General features: G+C 46.6%; 1 protein-coding gene across 1 annotated transcript; it reads left to right on the top strand.

Moving 5' to 3' along the window:
* Nucleotides 1-8,010: 8,010 nt before the first annotated feature.
* On the top strand, nt 8,011-10,040 carry LOC119352425 (heat shock 70 kDa protein BIP5-like). Its single transcript, XM_037619060.1, has one exon. It carries the CDS (start codon nt 8,034-8,036, stop codon nt 10,038-10,040), a length of 2,007 nt encoding a protein of 668 aa, XP_037474957.1. The 5' UTR covers nt 8,011-8,033.
* Nucleotides 10,041-21,134: the final 11,094 nt, after the last annotated feature.

Here is a 21,134-nt window from a genome sequence, read left to right as displayed (position 1 = left end):
TTTAGGAGCAAACTTTGAACGACGATGCTTATCAAGAATGTAGCACTTTGAGCCGAATACTCGAAAGTATCCAACTTGGGGTTTGTTACCGGTGAGAAGCTCGTATGCCGTCTTGCCGAGTAGCTTGTGAAGATATAAGCGATTTGTTGCGTGACAAGCTGTCTCAACCGCTTCTGCCCAAAAGTGCTTCGACGTCTTGTATTCATCAAGCATCGTTCTTGCCATTTCGATGAGCATCCGGTTCTTCCTTTCAACAACTCCATTTTGTTGAGGTGTGTACGTAGCCGAGAACTTGTGTGAAATCCCTTCTTCGTCAAGAAAGGTGTCCACATTTGCGTTCTTGAACTCCGTTACGTTGTCACTCCGAACCTTCTTGATCTTCACGTCAAACTGATTTTGGGCCTTCCTAGCGAAGTTTCTGAAGATCTTCTGGACCTGCGACTTGTCATTAAGAAAGAACACCCACGTAAATCTTGAAAAATCATCAACTATAACTACACCAAAAGAATTTCCACCGAGACTCTTGTAGGCGTTGGGACCAAAAAGATCCATGTGAAGTAGCTCGAGTGGCCTTCTTGTGGTCATGATGTTCTTCACGGGATGCCTTCCTCCAACCTGTTTACCTGCTTGACAAGTACTGCAAAGTCTATCCTTATCAAATATGACATCGTTAACTCCAAGGATATGATTTCCTTTAATAAGCTTGTCAAGGTTTCTCATGCCAACGTGACCTAGTCGTCTATGCCACAACCAACCTTTTGAGGATTTAGCAACAAAGCAAGTTTTAGGTTGTGCCTTTTTAGAGAAATCGACAATGTAAGATCACCTCTACGCATACCCGTAAAGACCATTTTATGATTGTCTCGACGAAATACTTGGCAATCTACCTCAGTAAATAGGACATTCAAACCGAAATCAGCAAGTCTAGATACTGAACATAAGTTGTAGCCGAGAGATTCAACGAGCATGACATTTTGAATGGAACAATCATGTGAGATGGCCACCTTACCAAGGCCAACCACTTTACCTTTGAATTATCACCAAAGGTGACATGTTTTCGAGGGCCGTCATTTTCAGCAAGCTCACGAAACATCTCTTCATCTCCGGTCATATGATCAGTACATCCACTATCAAGAACCCATTCCTTTCCTCCTGATTCATATCCCCGAAGATTTGCCATAAGACCAAAATGTCTCATTGCATCATCAAGATTGAAGTCACTATCATCATCATCATCATAGTATCCATGTTCATCATGATCTTGTGACTCATCATTTCCTAGAGAGGGTAATTCATTAGATAAATGATCATCAAAGTGGTCACTTTTATGAATTCTTATAGCTTCGAATATGATATCACTAATGATTCCAACATCTCCTTTAGCATGCTTAAGATTGGTAAGTTCAAATAGACAATTACCAAAACTAGGATCACTGGAGTTCATCTTACTCAAGGCAATAGATTTATGGAGAATTTCATCCAAAGTTTTCAAGGAATGATCGGGAAATCGTTCCTCAAAAAATTTCCATATAGTATAGGCACAATTAAGAGTAGGCAAACTAGCAATCAAATTTTTGGGAAATCCTCTAATGATGAGCTCAATAGTTCTAAGATTGCGAATCATGTCAATATCTTCATCTAGGGTAGGATGCAAAGGATCAATATGAGGTGCACAAGGGCTAGCAATATACTTGTTCAAATGATATTGATTGAAAATTACAAGCATCTCATTTTTCCACTCATGAAAATACTCTCCATCAAGAATAGGCACTCTATGTCTAAGACTCCCTAAGGTAGACACATCCATCTTCCTCCAATGGTGATTAAACCAAGGCAATGGAGACCAAAGCTCTGATACCACTTGTAGGACCTTGAAGTAGATGTGTCTAGAGGGGGGTGATTAGACACTTAGTGCTAAAGTTGCAATTTTTAGGCCTTTTTGGTTTGAGTGGAGTTTTAGGTACAATTTCAACATACACAATACATATCAAGCAAGCATGCAAAGAGTATATGAGCAACGGAATGTAAAGCATGCAACTTGCAAGAATGTAAGGGGAAGGGTTTGGAGAATTCAAACGCAATTGGAGACCCGGATGTTTTTCCCGTGGTTCGGATAGGTGGTGCTATCCTACATCCACGTTGATGGAGACTTCAACCCACGAAGGGTAACGGTTGCGCGAGTCCACAGAGGGCTCCACCCACGAAGGGTAACGGTTGCGCGAGTCCACGGAGGGCTCCACCCACGAAGGGTCCACGAAGAAGCAACCACCCATGAAGGGTCCACGGAGAAGCAACCTTGTCTATCCCACCATGGCCATCGCCCACGATGGACTTGCCTCACTAGCGGTATATCTTCACGAAGTAGGCGATCTCCTTGCCCTTACAAACTCCTTGGTTCAACTCCACAATCTTGTCGGAGGCTCCCAAGTAACACCTAGCCAATCTAGGAGACACCACTCTCCAAGAAGTAACAAATGGTGTGTTAATGATGAACTCCTTGCTCCTGTGCTTCAAATGATAGTCTCCCCAACACTCAACTCTCTCTCATAGGATTTGGATCTGGTGGAAAGAAGGTTTGAGTGGAAAGCAACTTGGGGAAAGCTAGAGATCAAGATTCATACGGTAGGAATGGAATATCTTGGCCTCAACACATGAGTAGGTAGTTCTCTCTCAGAAATAGGATGCTGGAAGTGTCGGCTTAGTCTGATGGCTCTCTCCACGAATGAAGAGGAGGTGGAGGGGTATATATAGCCTCCATACAAAATCCAACCGTTACACATAGTTTTCCAATCTCGGTGGGACCGAATCAACAAACTCGGTCGGACCGAAAAGGTAAACCTAGTGACCGTTAGAGATTCTCGGTGAGACTGACATGCAACTCGGTAGGACCGATATGGTTAGGGTTGGGCATAACGTAATCTCGGTGAGACCGATTACACAAACTCAGTGAGACCGAGTTTGGTAATAAGCTAACCAGAGAGTTGGTCAAGTAAACTCGGTGGGACCGATTTCCTCTTTCGGTGAGACCGAAAAGTTACAAAAAGGAAACACTGAATTTTCATTGCAATCTCGGTGGGACCGATCCGCTCTTTCGGTGAGACCGAAAAGTTATGAAAGGGAAACAGAGAGTTTGCAATCCCATCTCGGTGAGACCGAGATCCCTATCGGTAGAACCGAATTGCTAGGGTTTGGCAGTGGCTTATGACAAGTGAAACTCGGTGGCGCCGGATAGGAATAATCTGTAGGTCCGAGTTTGGCTTTGGGTTTAGGTCATATGTGGAAGTGGGAAAGTAGCTGAGGATTTTGGAGCATATCATTAAGCACATGAAGCAAGAGGCTCATTAAGTAACACCTCATCCCTCCTTGATAGTATTGGCTTTTCCTATGGACTCAATGTGATCTTGGATCACTAAAATGTAAAATGAAGAGTCTTGAGCTTGAAGCTTTAGCCAATCGTTTGTCCTTAGCATCTTGAAGGAGTTCCCACAACCTTTAGTCCATGCCACTCCATTGTTGAATTTATCTGAAACATGCTAGATAGAAATGTTAGTCCAACAAGAGATATGTTGTCATCAATTATCAAAACCACCTAGGGAGCACTTGTGCTTTCAACGCGCCCCCGAGAGGTTGGATTGAGGACAATGTATGGCACTGTGGCTGCTGCAGGTAGATCCGCCGCGTCGCGTTGGGAGCGAAAGGGGAGGGTGCGAGGCGTCGGTTGATCGATTGCAGTCCCTGATCGGTCGTGTTGCCGGCCCCACGATTCCTCGTACGTGAATCGTTAGATCTCTCCCAGTGTCTTCCTTCCAAGCCTGTCACCTCCCCTGCAAAAACAGAAAAAAAAACACCACCCTCGTACTTGCGCCTCCTAGGTCGGCTCGCAGCATGCCACGCGCCCGTCGCGATGCTATCACAATGCTTTGCAGGAGGGCCGCTCCGACGTGGTGGCCATTGTCGTAGAGCCTGGACTTGCAACAAGTTGTGTCTCCATCACAGCATCGCGTTCCTCCGTATGCACTAGCCCCTCACCCCCACGACGTTGATGCAAAAAGCTGGACATAGCTTTGCCGTCAACGGTTGTAGCTCTGCTATCCACGACCACAGGACCACCGTCAACAGTTGCAGCTTTGTCATCCTCGGTCACAGCACCACTAACAACGATTACTGCTCCGTCGTTGCTGTTTGCAGCACATCCGTCGATGGTTGCAACATCGCTCGATTGTCACTGTAATGCCGGTGATCGCCGTTTGTTGAGATCCCAGCACCATCGTGCATCCGTTGTAGCTCCTCGCATCGTTGGTTGCAACATCAGCCATCTCATGTGTGCACGCCTATTGGCAGGTTCGTTAGCGCAAGACTCGCACCACTGACCAATAAATTTTGTCCTGAGTAAAGAAACCCGAAGTTGGACCACATTTCTGATACAGGTGCAGATATCTGGGCTATCAAATAAATACATCATTATAACTATAGTTCACGAAGGATATACTTTTTTTGAGTTGCCATCATGTTGATTGATATTGTAAAAATATATGGTTTTTCTATAAAAAACTTAGTCGAACTTAGAAATCCTCGGGTTACACTAAACGTACACGGCTTATATTTAAAACTAGGGCGGGTGGTGGGCGTAGTTTTTACCTTAAAATTTCACTCTAGACTTACCAGATTTATATTTGGTCAAAACCTGTCTGAATCTTATTCTAGAAATAACTTGTCTGAATCCAATGGAATTTAGCTGAGATAGCTCCCAAATATTTTCCTCAAAATCCCAAAATACCGGTGACGTCCATATAGGATTTTCGAGCCATACTTATCAGATATATTTGGAATTTCCTATTTTTCAGGGAGGCCCGAATTAAGTTTGAATAAACCTCTTGGGGCATATTCATAAGAGAGATATTTATACATGCAATAGCCTGCATCTTCTCAAAAACTGTAATAGCCTGAAAAGTAGGGCCAGGAACGGATTCTATTTCTGAGATTGTAAAAATAAAGATAAAAATGAGTATGAGAAAATTAATAGTATTAAGTTCATAAGGAATAACAAAACCTTAACTGGAGATTTTAGTTCCACAAGATTTAATATGAATTAATATAAATTGGAAGTAGCAATTGAGTTCGATTTACCCATCCAACTACATCATATAATTTTAGAACTAGGCATATTAAAATAATATGCATATATGATTTTTCCTACAATATTTAGATTTAGATTTCTATTGTTTGGAGACATTTTATTTTTCAGTCATCAGTAGTAAATGAATTCAAAATTTATTTACTACTCCCTCCGTTTTTATTTACTCTGCATATTAGAGTTGACTGAAGTCAAACTTCATAAAGTTTGACCAAGTTTATAGAAAACAATATAGACATTTATCATAATAAATCTATGCGATGTGAAAGTACATTTAATAATAAATCTAATGTTGTTGATTTGTTATTGTATATCTTAATATTTTTGTATATAAAACTTGGTCAAAGTTTGTAAAGATTGACTTTGACCAAAGCTAATATGTGAACTAAATAAAAATGGAGGGAGTATTATTTTTGTTTTCTAATTTTGTTGGCACTGACTTGACCCAAGGACGTTGTATACAAGAGGACGTTGGACATAAAATTAACTTAGCACCACCATCAAATTCACAACTTGACCATTGTATATGGGAGATTGTTGGACATAACCACACCATAAAAACATTCACAGATTTGTAACTCGGAAGCACGAACTAAACCATTTCTAGGTTATTAAAATGGAACAGTTCACCCATATAAACAAGGAAGCCTGAAACTGCCACCTGAGCTTGAAGTGTTCAACAGATCCAAGGCATGTTTGGGAGCTTGCAGTTCTAGGGGCAGAACAATGACACAGATGAAGACAAAGCATTCTATAGGTGGGTCATCATCGGAGATGGGAGGCGGAACAAGCGGTGACTCCTTGCCAACGGATGGTGGACGACATCAAGTGGGGCGATGGTTGACTGTAGAACAATGATGCACAAGGAGGGGGTGTATCGGTAAAGTTGCATTTAGTACCCATGTGTGGTTTTGGTAACTAATGGCAATTCCTATGGACATGCTTGTCATTGATATGCATTTGAAGTAAAAATCCAAAGGAAATGCATGAAAATTATTGTGTGGATTGATGAAAGCCATCAAGATAAAGACATCATTAAGTGTTGGTAATGATTGGAAATTCCTATGGAACAACCATTGTATTGAGATATGTTACATATGTGATGCATGAAGGAGATTGGATCAAGTTGGAATGAATTCCATCAAGACCAAGATATGCATTAAGATCACTGAGTTCTAGTGATGAATATATTATAAGCAAAGAAATAGACTCCGAAGTATCAAGCTTAAGTTATGTGGTTGAATCAATAATCAAGATGTAGTCCATGTGATGTGCAAGAAGTGACCAAGATGGCATTTATTGAAGGAACTCAACGACATGCTTAGGCTTATGAGTTCAGTCATGATGGATCAAGATCTTGAGAGAATGATTTAAGAGCGGAATTGTATATATGTCTTGAAGATGAGATTATGATGAACTCATATGTTGAGTGATGGTTGATCAAGTTATGAAGGAAGTAATTCAAGTGAAGTATCCTAAATCGAAGACGTCAATTGATTGGGAGTTACGGTGCAATTTGTCACACCTACATGGTGTTGTTCACACCACACATGGTTTCAGGCTTCCTTGTGCGACAAGGGATCTTAAAATGGACCATATCTATACTAGTGTGTGCTTGCTACTCTGTTGAACTTCAAATTAGCCGTTCATCGCATATCGCTTTTCGATTTTCTGTTGTGATTTCAACGTGGACTGCATGAACATTTTCTTTTTCATGGACATGAACAAATGTGGATTTTAAACAAGTTACTCTCGCCTCAACGTTTCTTGTCCTGAACTAGGAAAATGGGAGAGTATTCAAAAAGAAATTGTTGAGTTGCACACATATGTGCCCAAACAGACTTGTCACACACATATATACTGATGCTTTCATCGTAGAAGACAACAAATCTAAAATTTGTGTTTGGCAAAGATAGATTGTAAAGAATATCCGGTTCACTCAAAGTAAGGAAGAAACTGAAAATTTTGACCATCGTCAGCTCAGGTCACAGTTTGTTGCCGAGAATGTAAGCATTTCTTCAGTATTTTAAAAAAACAGGTCAAGTGTGAAGATAATTTTGTGCTGTGATTGAAGAAAATCAGGTCACGAAGTTGCCTGTTGAAATGATGTTGTATGAATCCAAGTGTTTGGCTGTCTATATCCAAACAATGTCACATACAACTCTTTTGACGCAGCGTCCTTCAAATTCAGCGATACACTCCATTGATCCTACAGTGCACCCTTGAATTCAAAATAGATTTGAATAAAATTTAAATTTGGTCAGAGATGATTTGAACCTAGTAAAATTCTAGACGACTTTTGGAATTTCTGAATTTTGAATCTATTGGGCGATACCTGTCATCAGATAGTTATACACGTGTTGCCTGCGACATGGGGCCAGGAACGAATATTTTTGGGAGTGCCTAGGACTCATCTAGATGAGATATAATTTGGTCTCATTCACCTGAAAACAAAAACAGATAGAAATAGTACTACAAACCACGTCAGCACACACGCATCTTATAGTATCAATTCAATGGCTATAAAAGTGAATGAGACATAATTAAAACTCAGCTAGATAAGTTCTAGCAAAGCCGAATATTTTTTTGTTGGAATCATGATCGAACTTCCTTGTTGACAGCCAACACGTCACGCAGCAGCCAGCCCGGTTCCCGCCAGCGTGTCATGAGCCCTCGCTGCCGTCCGATCGTGGAAACCAACGGCCCAGATGGACTCCCACGCGTGTCACCGCGCTCCCGAGGGACAGACCGCGTCGGAAGCAGCCTCCGATTTCTCCACGCCACGCCGTCGCTGTACGTAGGCATCTCTTCGCGCCATAAATAGCAGCCGCACCACGTCCTCGTCCTGCTACGTACTTGCAGTTAGCTTCGAAAAAGAGATCGATCGATCGCCGGCGCCATGGCTCGGGCGACGAAGTTGCACGGGCTACTGCTCGCGGTGCTGCTCCTCGCGGCCACGGCGGCTCCCCCGGCCGCGGCGGCGGCGGCGAAGGAGAAGGGCTCCGGCAACGGCAACGGCAACGGCGGGCCGGTGATCGGCATCGACCTGGGCACGACCTACTCGTGCGTGGCCGTGTACCGGAACGGGCGCGTGGAGATCATCGCCAACGACCAGGGCAACCGCATCACCCCCTCCTGGGTCGCCTTCACCGACTCCGGCGAGCGCCTCATCGGCGAGGCCGCCAAGAACCAGGCCGCCGCCAACCCGCTCCGCACCGTCTACGACGCCAAGCGACTCATCGGCAGGCAGTTCGTCGACGCCGAGGTGCAGCGGGACATGAAGCTGCTGCCGTTCAAGGTGGTGGACAAGAACGGCAAGCCGCACCTCGAGGTGGAGGTCAAGGCCGGCGACGTGCGGACGCTCAGCCCGGAGGAGGTGAGCGCCATGGTGCTCACCAGGATGAAGGAGACGGCTGAGGCGTATCTCGGCGAGAAGGTCCGGGACGCCGTCATCACCATCCCGGCCTACTTCAACGACGCGCAGCGCCAGGCCACCAAGGACGCCGGCGCCATCGCCGGCCTCAACGTCGTCCGCCTCATCAACGAGCCCACCGCCGCCGCCATCGCCTACGGCCTCGACAAGGTGGCCGACGGGAAGGAGCGGAACGTGCTCGTGTTCGACCTCGGCGGCGGCACCTTCGACGTCAGCGTGCTCGCGCTCGACGGCGGCGTCTTCGAGGTCCTTGCCACCAACGGCGACACCCATCTCGGAGGCGAGGACTTCGACCAGCGCGTCATGGACCACTTCATCCGGCTCGTCAAGCGGAAGCACGGCGTCGACATCTCCGGCGACGCGCACGCTCTCGGCAAGCTTCGCCGCGAGTGCGAGCGCGCCAAGCGGGCGCTCAGCACCCAGCTCCAGGTCCGCGTGGAGGTCGAGTCGCTGGCCGACGGTGTCGACTTGTCGGAGCCGCTCACCCGGGCCCGCTTCGAGGAGCTCAACGCCGACCTCTTCCGCAAGGTCATGGCGCCCGTGAAGAAGGCCATGGCGGACGCCGGGCTGGCCAAGGGCGACGTCGACGAGGTGGTGCTGGTCGGCGGCAGCACCAGGATCCCCAAGGTGCAGCAGCTCCTCCGCGACTACTTCAGCGGCAAGGAACCCCACAAGGGCGTCAACCCCGACGAGGCCGTGGCCTACGGCGCGGCGGTGCAGGGCGGCATCGTGCGCGGCGATGCCAAGGAGGTTGTGGTGCTGGATGTGACGCCGCTGACGCTCGGCATCGAGACGGCTGGCGGCGTGATGGCGAGCGTGATCCCCCGGAACACGCCGATCCCGACCAAGAGAACCAAGATGTTCACCACGTACCAGGACAGGCAGACGACGGTGGCCATCACGGTGTTCGAGGGCGAGCGGAGCATGACAAAGGACAACCGGCTGCTGGGCAAGTTCGACCTCACCGGGATCGCGCCGGCGCCGAGGGGCACGCCGCAGATCGAGGTGACCTTGGAGGTGGACGTGAACGGCATCCTGCACGTGGGGGCGGCGGACAAGGGCACGGGCAGGTCGGAGAAGATCGAGATCAGCAGCGCCGGCCGTAGCATCTCGCAGGAGGAGATCGAGCGCATGGTGCAAGAGGCGGAGGAGTTCGCGGAGGAGGACAGGAAGGTGAGGGACAGGGTGGACGCGCGGAACAAGCTGGAGGCGTACGTTTACAGCACCCGGACGACGGCCGACGGCGAGCTGGGGGCCAAGATGGACGGCGACGACAGGGAGAGGGTCAGGGAGGCGGTAAGGGAGGCCGGCGAGTGGCTCGAGGCCAATCCGGACGCCGACCAGTACGACTACGCGGAGAAGCTCAAGGAGCTGGAGGATGTGTGCAGCCCCGCCTTCGCCGCTGCCTACCGGAACGCCGGGGGTGGCCATGACGGCGCCGCCGAGGAGGACGATGACCACGACGAGCTCTAAGATTTTACTAGGAGTTGCTGTTCATAGCTTAGTACGATTATTATGATTGAAATACGTACCGACTGACCAACACCCAAAGTCATAAATCTACATCGTGCATTGTTTGGCAAGAAAGATAACATAGTTCATTGTTTATATATTGTCGATTTTCCAAAAATTCTGATATTAATTTCCACGCGGTGGCTATATGTAAGTTGACTGAATTTTCATATTGGGTTAAGTTGACTGAATTTTCATATTTGGTAAGTCGATTTCATGGGGAGAGGAATTGTTGGAGGAAGAAAGCTGGAGGTAGAAGAATGAAGGTCGGTCGTTGGATCTTTATTTAGTCCAATGGCGGGTGGTGGCACAATAAGAGATGTAATAGTATATTGACAACATAGTATATTCTAATTTCGAAAAAAAAAGTTCCAGATGAAAAGGGTGTGGTTCGTTCGACAAATTTCTACCTCTATATCTATACCTGCAAGAAATTTCTCAAGAGAAATTGCCTGCCCAGCAGGAGACATGACGATGGCGCAATAACAGATGTATATTGACAAACATGAGTTCATATGTTTCTGGCCAAACTGTTGATGTGCAGCCCAAACACACAAAAAGAGCATAAACTGTACGAAATGATATTACAAGATGTCTACACTGGGATAACTTCTGACTTTCGGCAACTATGTAATTGATGAGGTTGGTAAGACAACTCATCTAATCCAGCTAATCGAGCTCGTTATGTTTTTTTTACAGTCCTAGTTGTAGAACGAGGCATCAACGTATATTGGATTCATTGTGCCATATCAGTTTGCCGGCTTCAGGAACGGCCAGGCTGAGGAGCACAGGTTCGGTGCAGTATATATTCCCATGCCCATCCTTAATCTGGAGGTCAGCATGGTGCTTGACAAGCAGTTTGGCGATGTCTTCCTTCTCGCGGCTGAAAGAGAGAAGCAAGGTTCAGTTCACATAGCTCAAGGGTCTCGAAAGGCAGCCCTATGATACGATAAACCAAACGGATCTAAGGATATGTACTAACTACTCTACCTGACAAGTTAAGCTAGTAGTATATCAATATGACAGAACCTGGCAAGCTCAAACTTGCCGAGAGTGTAATGGGTATAGCAAACGTTTGCCCATTTGGTGCAGTTTGTGATGCAAACCTACTAAAAATACTTGGTTCAGAATTACCACCGGCTTCTTTTGCTCAAATACACTCACCCAATGAGTGTGGGGCACAGAAAAAAATCAGATAGCTGAGCATTTGAACTGACAAGAATCTCGACAGTATCTAGGTGACCATGGTCCATAGCCAAGTGCAAAGGAGTTCTCCTTTTGCTATCTGAAACCAAATTATGTTTAAATGACTCATGCTCCATAAAGAAGAGAAAGATGAATGTTCTACAAACACAAACCTCTGATGTTGATTTCTACTCCAGCAGCCACATGCTTTTTAAGTTCTTCAACTGGTCCTTGCCTTGCAGAAACATGGATGCCAGCAATTTCTCTGCGGGTACAAATAAGTTAATTGTAATCGTAGAAACAATAATTCAGGTGAAGTACTAAATGGATGAAATAAATAATTAAAGCTTGTTAGCACCATGATGGAGATAACTAGTTGCATACCAAATAATGAATCACCTCACTTTTATTTGCTATGTTCTAGCAGTTAGCAAAAGAAACAAAAAGAAATATATTATACGGCATTAGGTGAACTTGGCTACACATCATCAAGGAAACATTAATGCAGAGGGAGGAGGTTTAAGGTGTCCTTGTTGTAAACATACTTACAATTCATTCGTTTTGGATACAGATCTCAGTCCGGACAGTAAATGAGTAGGTTGCGGCATAAGCCAGTGCGGACGGGGAAGTCGGCACCGGTGTTGTAAACCGGCACGGACGGGAGAATCGACCGCGACGCTGTAAGCCAGCGCAAACGCGCGAGTCGGCCACAGGCACGGATAGATGTAAACCGAGTAGCGGGGGCGGCGACTTGCACGTGTATCCATCGAGCAACATGACACGGAAGAAAGCCAGTGTAAAATTATGCTGGCGCGCGCTCCATATCCGTGGCATAACTATACCAAGGTCATGGATAATTATCATGCATAAAAAAATATTGCAGAACAAAGTAACTGTTTTCACAAATTAATATGTGCTGTTAAAACAGACTGGACGAATATCACCTGATGTTTGAACAAGAGATGATCTGGTCATGTCGCCTTAAACAGTAAGCCATTGTCCTGGTTTTTTTTTTTGGAGAAAAGACGACCTGTATACTCTACCAAAGATATGCTGGAAATGGCAACTAACTTTTATAAGAACCTTTTTGGGTTTGAACCTAAACCTAACATTCACCTGGATGACCATTTTTGGTCTGAAGAGGAACGAGTGACTGTAGCTGAGAATGAGATATTAGAAAGGCCTTTTTCATAAGAAGAAATTAAGGAAGCCATTATGGGCTCATATGGAAATGGTGCCCCTGGGCCTGATGGTTTGTCCTTTATATTTTACCAACATTTTTGGGAAATAATTAAAGGAGACTTTATGGCACTTGTGAGGGATTTTGAGAGAGGGTCTCTGGATATCCAGAGGTTAAATTACTCTATAGTCACTCTCATTCCTAAAGAACCAGATGCTAAGAATATGAAAAAAATTCGGCCTATTTGTTTGAGCAACTGCTCTGTGAAGATTTTTAGCAAAGCCATGACAAATAGGGTTTCCCCTATAGGACATAGGCTGTTGGCCCCATGCCAGTCTGCTTTTGTGAGAGGTAGATTTATACTCGAAAGTGTAGTGACTGCTCATGAGGCTATTCACGAAGTTCATAAATCTAAAGAACCTAGGATTGTTCTCAAGTTAGATTATGAAAAAGCGTATGATCGTGTCAACTGGGACTTCCTAGTGGAAATGTTAACTTCGAGAGGCTTTGGCCCTAAGTGGATTAGGTGGAACTTGTCAATTCTTAAACAAAGCTCTTTTTGTGTTAAAATTAACGATGTTCTAGGTCCTTATTTTGCGGGGGGGAAAGGGCTGAAACAAGGAGACCCTAGTTCCCGTATGCTATTCAATTTGGTGGAAAATGTATTCTCTCGAATGCTGATGAAGGCGGTCAATAACAATATAATATCTAGGATTGTTCCCCATATTATCCCGCATGGTCTTATCTGCTTGCAGTATGCAGATGACACGATATTGTTTCTCGACCCGAAAACTGAGTATGTAAAAAAACTTAAAATGGTTGCTTGCTTGTTTTGAAAACCTTTCTGGGTTGAAAATCAATTATGATAAGTGTGAAGTAGTGCCAATTAATATGAATACTGATGAGGCTAAACTATTATCCCAAATTTTCTGCTGTAAGATGGGAGATTTCCCTCTCAAATACTTGGGGGTTCCTCTCCACTACCTTAAACTAAGAAGGGAGGATATCCAGTACATTATAGATAAAATCATCAAAAGGATTTGTGGTTGGAAGGAGAGGTTACTCAGTTATGAGGCGAAACTTGTACTGCTTAAAGCATGTATCACTAGCATTCCGATGTACTTGATGTCTGTGATAAAATTTCCTAAATGGGCTATAAATGCTATCACATCTCAGATGGCTCACTTCTTTTGGGGTGACCAGGGAGATGAGCACAAATATCATCTTGCTAAATGGGGGATGATTTCTCAGAAAAAAGAGTTTGGGGGCTTGGGGATTCCCAACTTAAGAGAGTTCAACATGGCCTTGCTAGCCTCTTGGGCAAAAAGATACTTCATAAACCATGATAATGATTGGGGGAGACTAGTTGATCATAAATATAGAACTTGTTCGAAATATGCCCTAGAGGCAATAATAAAAGCATTATTATTATATTTCCTTGTTCATGATAATTGTCTTTTATTCATGCTATAATTGTGTTATCCGGAAATCGTAATACATGTGTGAATTCATAGACACCAACATGTCCCTAGTAAGCCTCTAGTTGACTAGCTCGTTGATCAACAGATAGTCATGGTTTCCTGACTATGGACATTGGATGTCATTGATAACGAGATCACATCATTAGGAGAATGATGTGATGGACAAGACCCAATCCTAAACATAGCACAAGATCGTATAGTTCGTTTGCTAGAGTTTTTCCAATGTCAAGTATCTTTTCCTTAGACCATGAGATCGTGTAACTCCCGGATACCGTAGGGGTGCTTTGGATGTGCCAAACATCACAACATAACTTGGTGACTATAAAGGTACGTTACAGGTATCTCCGAGAGTGTCTGTTGGGTTGGCACGAATCGAGACTGGGATTTGTCACTCCGTATGACGGAGAGGTATCTCTGGGCCCACTCGGTAATGCATCATCATAATGAGCTCAAAGTGACCAAGTGTCTGGTCACGGGATCATGCATTACGATACGAGTAAAGTGACTTGCCGGTAACGAGATTGAACGAGGTATTGGGATACCGACGATCGAATCTCGGGCAAGTAACGTACCGATTGACAAAGGGAATTGTATACGGGGTTGCTTGAATCCTCGACATCGTGGTTCATCCGATGAGATCATCGAGGAGCATGTGGGAGCCAACATGGGTATCCAGATCCCGCTGTTGGTTATTGACCGGAGAGCCGTCTCGGTCATGTCTACATGTCTCCCAAACCCGTAGGGTCTACACACTTAAGGTTCGGTGATGCTAGGGTTGTAGAGATATGAATATGCAGTAACCCAAAAGTTTTTCGGAGTCCCGGATGAGATCCTGGACGTCACGAGGAGTTCTGGAATGGTCCGGAGGTGAAGAATTATATATAGGAAGTGCAGTTTCGGCCATCGGGAGAGTTTCGAGGTCACCGGTATTGTACCGGGACCACCGAAAGGGTCCCGGGGGTCCACCAGGTGGGGTCACCCATCCCGGAGGGCCCCATGGGCCAAAGTGGGGAGGGGAACCAGCCCATAGTGGGCTGGTGCGCCCCCTAGGCCCACTCCATGCGCCTAGGGTTGGAACCCTAGGGGTGGGGGGGCGCCCCACCTTGCCTTGGGGGCTACTCCACCCTTGGCCGCCGCCCCCCCTAGGAGATCCCATATCCTAGGGCCGGCGCCCCCCTAGGGGAGCCTATATAAAGGGGGGGAGGGAAGGGGCAGCCATACCTTGAGTCTTGGCGCCTCCTTCTCCCCTGCTACACCTCTCTCTCTCGCAGTATACGGCGAAGCCCTGATGCTGTGCCGCCCTGCATCCACCACCACGCCGTCGTGCTGCTGGATCTTCATCAACCTCTCCTCCCCCCTTGCTGGATCAAGAAGGAGGAGACGTCATGCTGACCGTACGTGTGTTGAACACGGAGGTGCCGTCCGTTCGGCGCTAGGATCTCCGGTGATTTGGATCACGTCGAGTACGTCTTCCTCATCCCCGTTCTTTGAACGCTTCCGCGCGTGATCTACAAAGGTATGTAGATGCAATCCGATCACTCGTTGCTAGATGAACTCATAGATGTATCTTGGTGAAACCGTAGGAAAATTTTTGTTTTCTGCAACGTTCCCCAACAGTGGCATCATGAGCTAGGTCTATGCGTAGTTCTCCTTGCACGAGTAGAACACAATTTGTTGTGGGCGTAGATGTTGTCAACTTTCTTGCCGCTACTAGTCTTATCTTGCTTCAGCGGTATTGTGGGATGAAGCGTCCCGGACCGACCTTACACGTACGCTTACGTGAGACTGGTTCCACCGACTGACATGCACTAGTTGCATAAGGTGGCTAGCGGGTGTCTGTCTCTCCCACTTTAGTTGGAGCGGATTCGATGAAAAGGGTCCTTATGAAGGGTAAATAGAAGTTGACAAATCACGTTGTGGCTATTACGTAGGTAAGAAAACGTTCTTGCTAGAACCCTTTTGCAGCGACGTAAAACTTGCAACAACAATTAGAGGACGTCTAACTTGTTTTTGCCGCAAGTGATTTGTGATGTGATATGGCCAAAGTTGTGATGAATGATGAATGATATATATGTGATGTATGAGATCATGTTCTTGTAATAGGAATCACGACTTGCATGTCAATGAGTATGACAACCGGCAGGAGCCATAGGAGTTGTCTTTATTTTTTGTATGACCTGCGTGTCATTGAGAAACGCCATGTAAATTACTTTACTTTATTGCTAAGCGCGTTAGCCATAGTAGTAGAAGTAATAGTTGGAGAGCAACTTCATGGAGACACGATGATGGAGATCATGGTGTCATGCCGGTGACAAGATGATCATGGAGCCCCAAGATGGAGATCAAAGGAGCTATGTGATATTGGCCATATCATGTCACTATTATTATTTGATTGCATGTGATGTTTATCATGTTTTTGCATCTTGTTTACTTAGAACGGCGGTAGTAAATAAGATGATCCCTCATAATAATTTCAAGAAAGTGTTCCCCCTAACTGTGCACCGTTGCGACAGTTCGTTGTTTCGAAGCACCACGTGATGATCGGATGTGATAGATTCCAACATTCACATACAACGGGTGTAAGACAGATTTACACACGCGAAACACTTAGGTTGACTTGACGAGCCTAGCATGTACAAACATGGCCTAGGAATACAGAAGACCGAAAGGTCGAGCATGAGTCGTATAGAAGATACGATCAACATGAAGATGTTCACCGATGTTGACTAGTCCGTCTCACGTGATGATCGGACACGGCCTAGTTAACTTGGATCATGTTATACTTAGATGACTGGAGGGATGTCCATCTAAGTGGGAGTTCATTGAATAATTTGATTAGATGAACTTAATTGTCATGAAATTAGTCTAAAATCTTTACAATATGTCTTGTAGATCAAATGGCCAACGTTGTCCTCAACTTCAACGCGTTCCTAGAGAAAACCAAGCCGAAAGATGATGGCAGCAACTATACGGACTGGGTCCGGAACCTAAGGATCATCCTCATAGCTGCCAAGAAAGATTATGTCCTAGAAGCACCGCTAGGTGACCCACCCGTCCCACAGAACCAAGACGTTATGAACGCTTGGCAGACACGTGCTGATGATTACTCCCTCGTTTAGTGCGGCATGCTTTACAGCTTAGAACCGGGGCTCCAAAAGCGTTTTGAGCGACACGGAGCATATGAGATGTTCGAAGAGCTGAAAATGGTTTTCCAAGCTCATGCCCGGGTCGAGAGATATGAAGTCTCTGACAAGTTCTTCAGCTGTAAGATGGAGGAAAATAGTTCTGTCAGTGAGCACATACTCACTATGTCTGGGTTACATAACCGCTTGACTCAGCTGGGAGTTAATCTCCCGGATGACGCGGTCATTGACAGAATCTTCCAGTCGCTCCCACCAAGCTACAAGAGCTTTGTGATGAACTTCAATATGCAAGGGATGGAAAAGACCATTCCTGAAGTATTTGCAATGCTGAAATCAGCAGAGGTAGAAGTCAAAAAGGACCATCAAGTGTTGATGGTGAATAAAACCACTAAGTTTAAGAAAGGCAAGGGTAAGAAGAACTTCAACAAGGACGGCAAGGGAGTTGCCGCGCCTGGTAAGTAAGCTGCCGGGAAGAAGCCAAAGAATGGACCCAAGCCCGAGACTGAGTGTTTTTATTGCAAGGGAAGTGGTCACTGGAAGCGGAACTGCCCCAAATACTTAGCGGACAAGAAGGCCGGCAAAACGAAAGGTATATGTGATATACATGTAATTGATGTGTACCTTACCAATACTCGTAGTAGCTCCTGGGTATTTGATACCGGTGCAGTTGCTCACATTTGTAACTCAAAGCAGGAGCTGCAGAATAAGCGAAGATTGGCGAAGGACGAGGTGACGATGCGCGTCGGGAATGGTTCCAAGGTCGATGTGATCGCCGTCGGCACGCTACCTCTACATTTACCTACGGGATTAGTTTTGAACCTCAATAGTTGTTATTTAGTGCCAAGTTTGAGCATGAACATTGTATCAGGATCTCGTTTAATAAGAGATGGCTACTCATTTAAATCCAAGAATAATGGTTGTTCTATTTATATGAGAGATATGTTTTATGGTCATGCTCCTATGGTGAATGGTTTATTCTTAATGAATCTCGAGCGTAATTGTGACGCCCCCGATTTAAACGTACACTAATCATACACGCAAACGTGTACGTTCAAGATCAGGGACTCACGGAAAGATATCACAACACAACTCTACAAATAAAATAAGTCATACAAGCATCATATTACAAGCCAGGGGCCTCGAAGGCTCGAATACAAGAGCTCGATCATAGACAAGACAGCGGAAGCAACAATATCTGAGTACAGACATAAGTTAAACAAGTCTGCCTTAAGAAGGCTAGGTCAAACTGGGATACAGATCGAAAGAGACGCAGGCCTCCTGCCTGGGATCCTCCTAACTACTCCTGGTCGTCGTCAGCGGGCATCACGTAGTAGTAGGCACCTCCGGTGTAGTAGGAGTCGTCGTCGAAGGTGGCGTCTGGCTCCTGGGCTCCAACATCTGGTTGCGACAACCAGGTACAAGGGATAGGGGGAAAAGAGGGAGAAAGCAACCGTGAGTACTCATCGAAAGTACTCGCAACCAAGGAGCTATACTACATATGTATGCATTGGTATCAAATGGAATAAGGGTATCATATGTGGACTGAACTGCAGAAAGCCGGAATAAGGGGGGGATAGCTAGTCCTTTCGAAGACTACGCTTCTGGCAGCCTCCGTCCTGCAGCATGTAGAAGAGAGTAGACTGAAGTCCTCCAAGTAGCATCGCGTAGCATAATCCTAACCGATGATCCTCCCCTCGTCGCCCTGTGAGAGAGCGATCACCGGCTGTATCTGGCACTTGGAAGGGTGGTTTTATTAAGTATCTGGTTCTAGTTGTCATAAGGTCAAGGTACAACTCCAAGTCGTCCTGTTACCGAAGATCACGGCTATTCGAATAGATTAACTTCCCTGCAAGGGTGCACCACATAACCCAACACGCTCGATCCCATTTGGCCGGACACACTTTTCTGGGTCATGCCCGGCCTTGGAAGATCAACACGTCGCAGCCCCACCTAGACCAACAGAGAGGTCAGCACGCCGGTCTAAACCTAAGTGCCCAGGGGTCTGGGCCCATCGCCCTTAGCACACCTGCACGTTGCGTGGGCGGCCGCAAGCAGACCTAGCCTAGTAGGCGTTCCAGTCCAATCCAGCGCGCGCCGCTCCGTTGCTGACGTCACGAAGGCTTCGGCTGATACCACGACGTCGAGTGCCCATAACTGTCCCCGCGTAGATGGTTAGTGTGTATAGGCCAGTAGCCAGACTCAGATCAAATACCAAGATCTCGTTAAACGTGTTAAGTATCTGCGAATGCCGACCAGGGCCAGGCCCACCTTTCTCCTAGGTGGTCTCAACCTGCCCTATCGCTCCGCCTCAAAGTAACCGTCGGGGGCCGTCGGGAACCCAGGCCCACCTCTACCGGGATGGAGCCACCTCCCCCTTCAGCCCCCATCTCCGAACAGTATCACAGGTAATGTAACTGTGTAAAGTATATCGTATATGCCCGTGATCACCTCCCGAAGTGATCACGGCCCAGTAGTATAGCATGGCAGACGGACAAGAGTGTAGGGCCACTGATGGAACACTAGCATCCTATACTAAGTAGTAGGATAGCAGGTAATGGTAACAACAGTAGTAGTAAGGACAGGCTATGCATCAGGCTAGGAATAACGGAAAGCAGTAACATGCTACACTACTCTAATGCAAGAAGTATAGAGAAAAGAGTAGGCGATATCTGGTGATCAAAGCAGCGGCGTCGGTCTCGGTGTCTAGCGGAAGAAGAGGGGGGAGAAACAATAAATACAATGCAAACAGATGCATAATGATGCATGACAAAGCAAAGCGTGGTGCTAGGCGTGCCCTAACGCGGTATGAGGTGATACCGGTGAAGGGGGGAAACATCCGGGAAAGTATCCCTGGCGTTTCGCGTTTTCGGGCAAAGGAGCCAGAGGGGGAAAGTTGCGAGTTGGATAGGTTAGGGATGCGTGGCGGACGAACAGGCTGCGTATCCGGGTTTGTCTCGTCATTCTGAGCAACTTTCATGTACAAAGTATTTTCATCCGGGTTACGGTTTATTTTATATTAATTTTAAAAGGTTTAAATCATTTTTTTGGATTTATTTAATTACTTAATTCTAACATTATCCAGAACAGTACATGCTGATGTCATCATGACATCAGCATGATGTCAGCAGTCAACAGAGGTGTTGACTGGGTCGCTGACGTGTGGGTCCCACATGTCATAGGTATAATAACCAAATTAACCTATTAATCAGTTTAATTAGTTAACTAGGTACCTAATGTTTAATTAGTTTAATTAAACATGATTAATTAAGTTAATTAATTTAGTTAATTAATTAATTAATTAACATTTTTATTTACTTATTACTAATTTATCTATTTTTAACTAATTATATATATTTTTATGAATCGTTTTCGTTTTGGGTCTAGCCCACCTGTCATTGGCACATGGGGGGTGGGGCCTAGCTGTCATAGGCCCAACGGCCTTAACGGGCGCTGGGTAGACGGGTTTCAGGCGCTGGGGCTGACGCCCATCCCGTTTGGGCGCGGTTGGGGAGCGGCGGCCACGATGGGGCGGACGGGGCTCCGGCGAGCCACCGAAGAGGCGGCGACTGGCGCTGGGGTGAAGGGCAACGGCCCTGTGGGCACTGACGGTCGCGGCCGCAGCCGGAGCAGGGCGGCGCGGGTAGCGGAGAGGGCCGTCGCGGCAGATGGCACACCGCAGCGGAGCAGCAGTAGCTGCAGGCAGTGGTGGCGAGGCGAGTTGCAGGGCGAGGGCGAGGCCAAGGCGGACAAGGCGCAGGAGGGGGAGAGGCGAAAGTGCGTCGCACGGGGAAGGAGCAACAGGGGCGGGGAGCGCCGTGGGACGACACGCAGCGGGCGCCGGTCAGGGACGCCGAGCGCGGTGGCTGCGCGGTGGCGCGGGCGGAGCCGCGCCGGAGCAGCAACGAGCATGGGGGAGGCGCACGAGGCTCGCGACAAGGAGGCCAGCGGAGCACGCGAGACGGCGCGTGCGGGGTAAGGCAGCAACGGCGCAGCGGGCGCTATGCACGGGGAGGCAACGGCGGAGGGAGAGCAGCGGCAAGGGTCGGCGCGCGGCCACGGGCGAGAG

The sequence above is a fragment of the Triticum dicoccoides genome, chromosome 2A (genome assembly GCF_002162155.2).
Source record: "Triticum dicoccoides isolate Atlit2015 ecotype Zavitan chromosome 2A, WEW_v2.0, whole genome shotgun sequence".
In the NCBI taxonomy this organism is placed as follows: domain Eukaryota; kingdom Viridiplantae; phylum Streptophyta; class Magnoliopsida; order Poales; family Poaceae; genus Triticum; species Triticum dicoccoides.
This window is presented reverse-complemented; position numbering and strand designations above follow the sequence as displayed.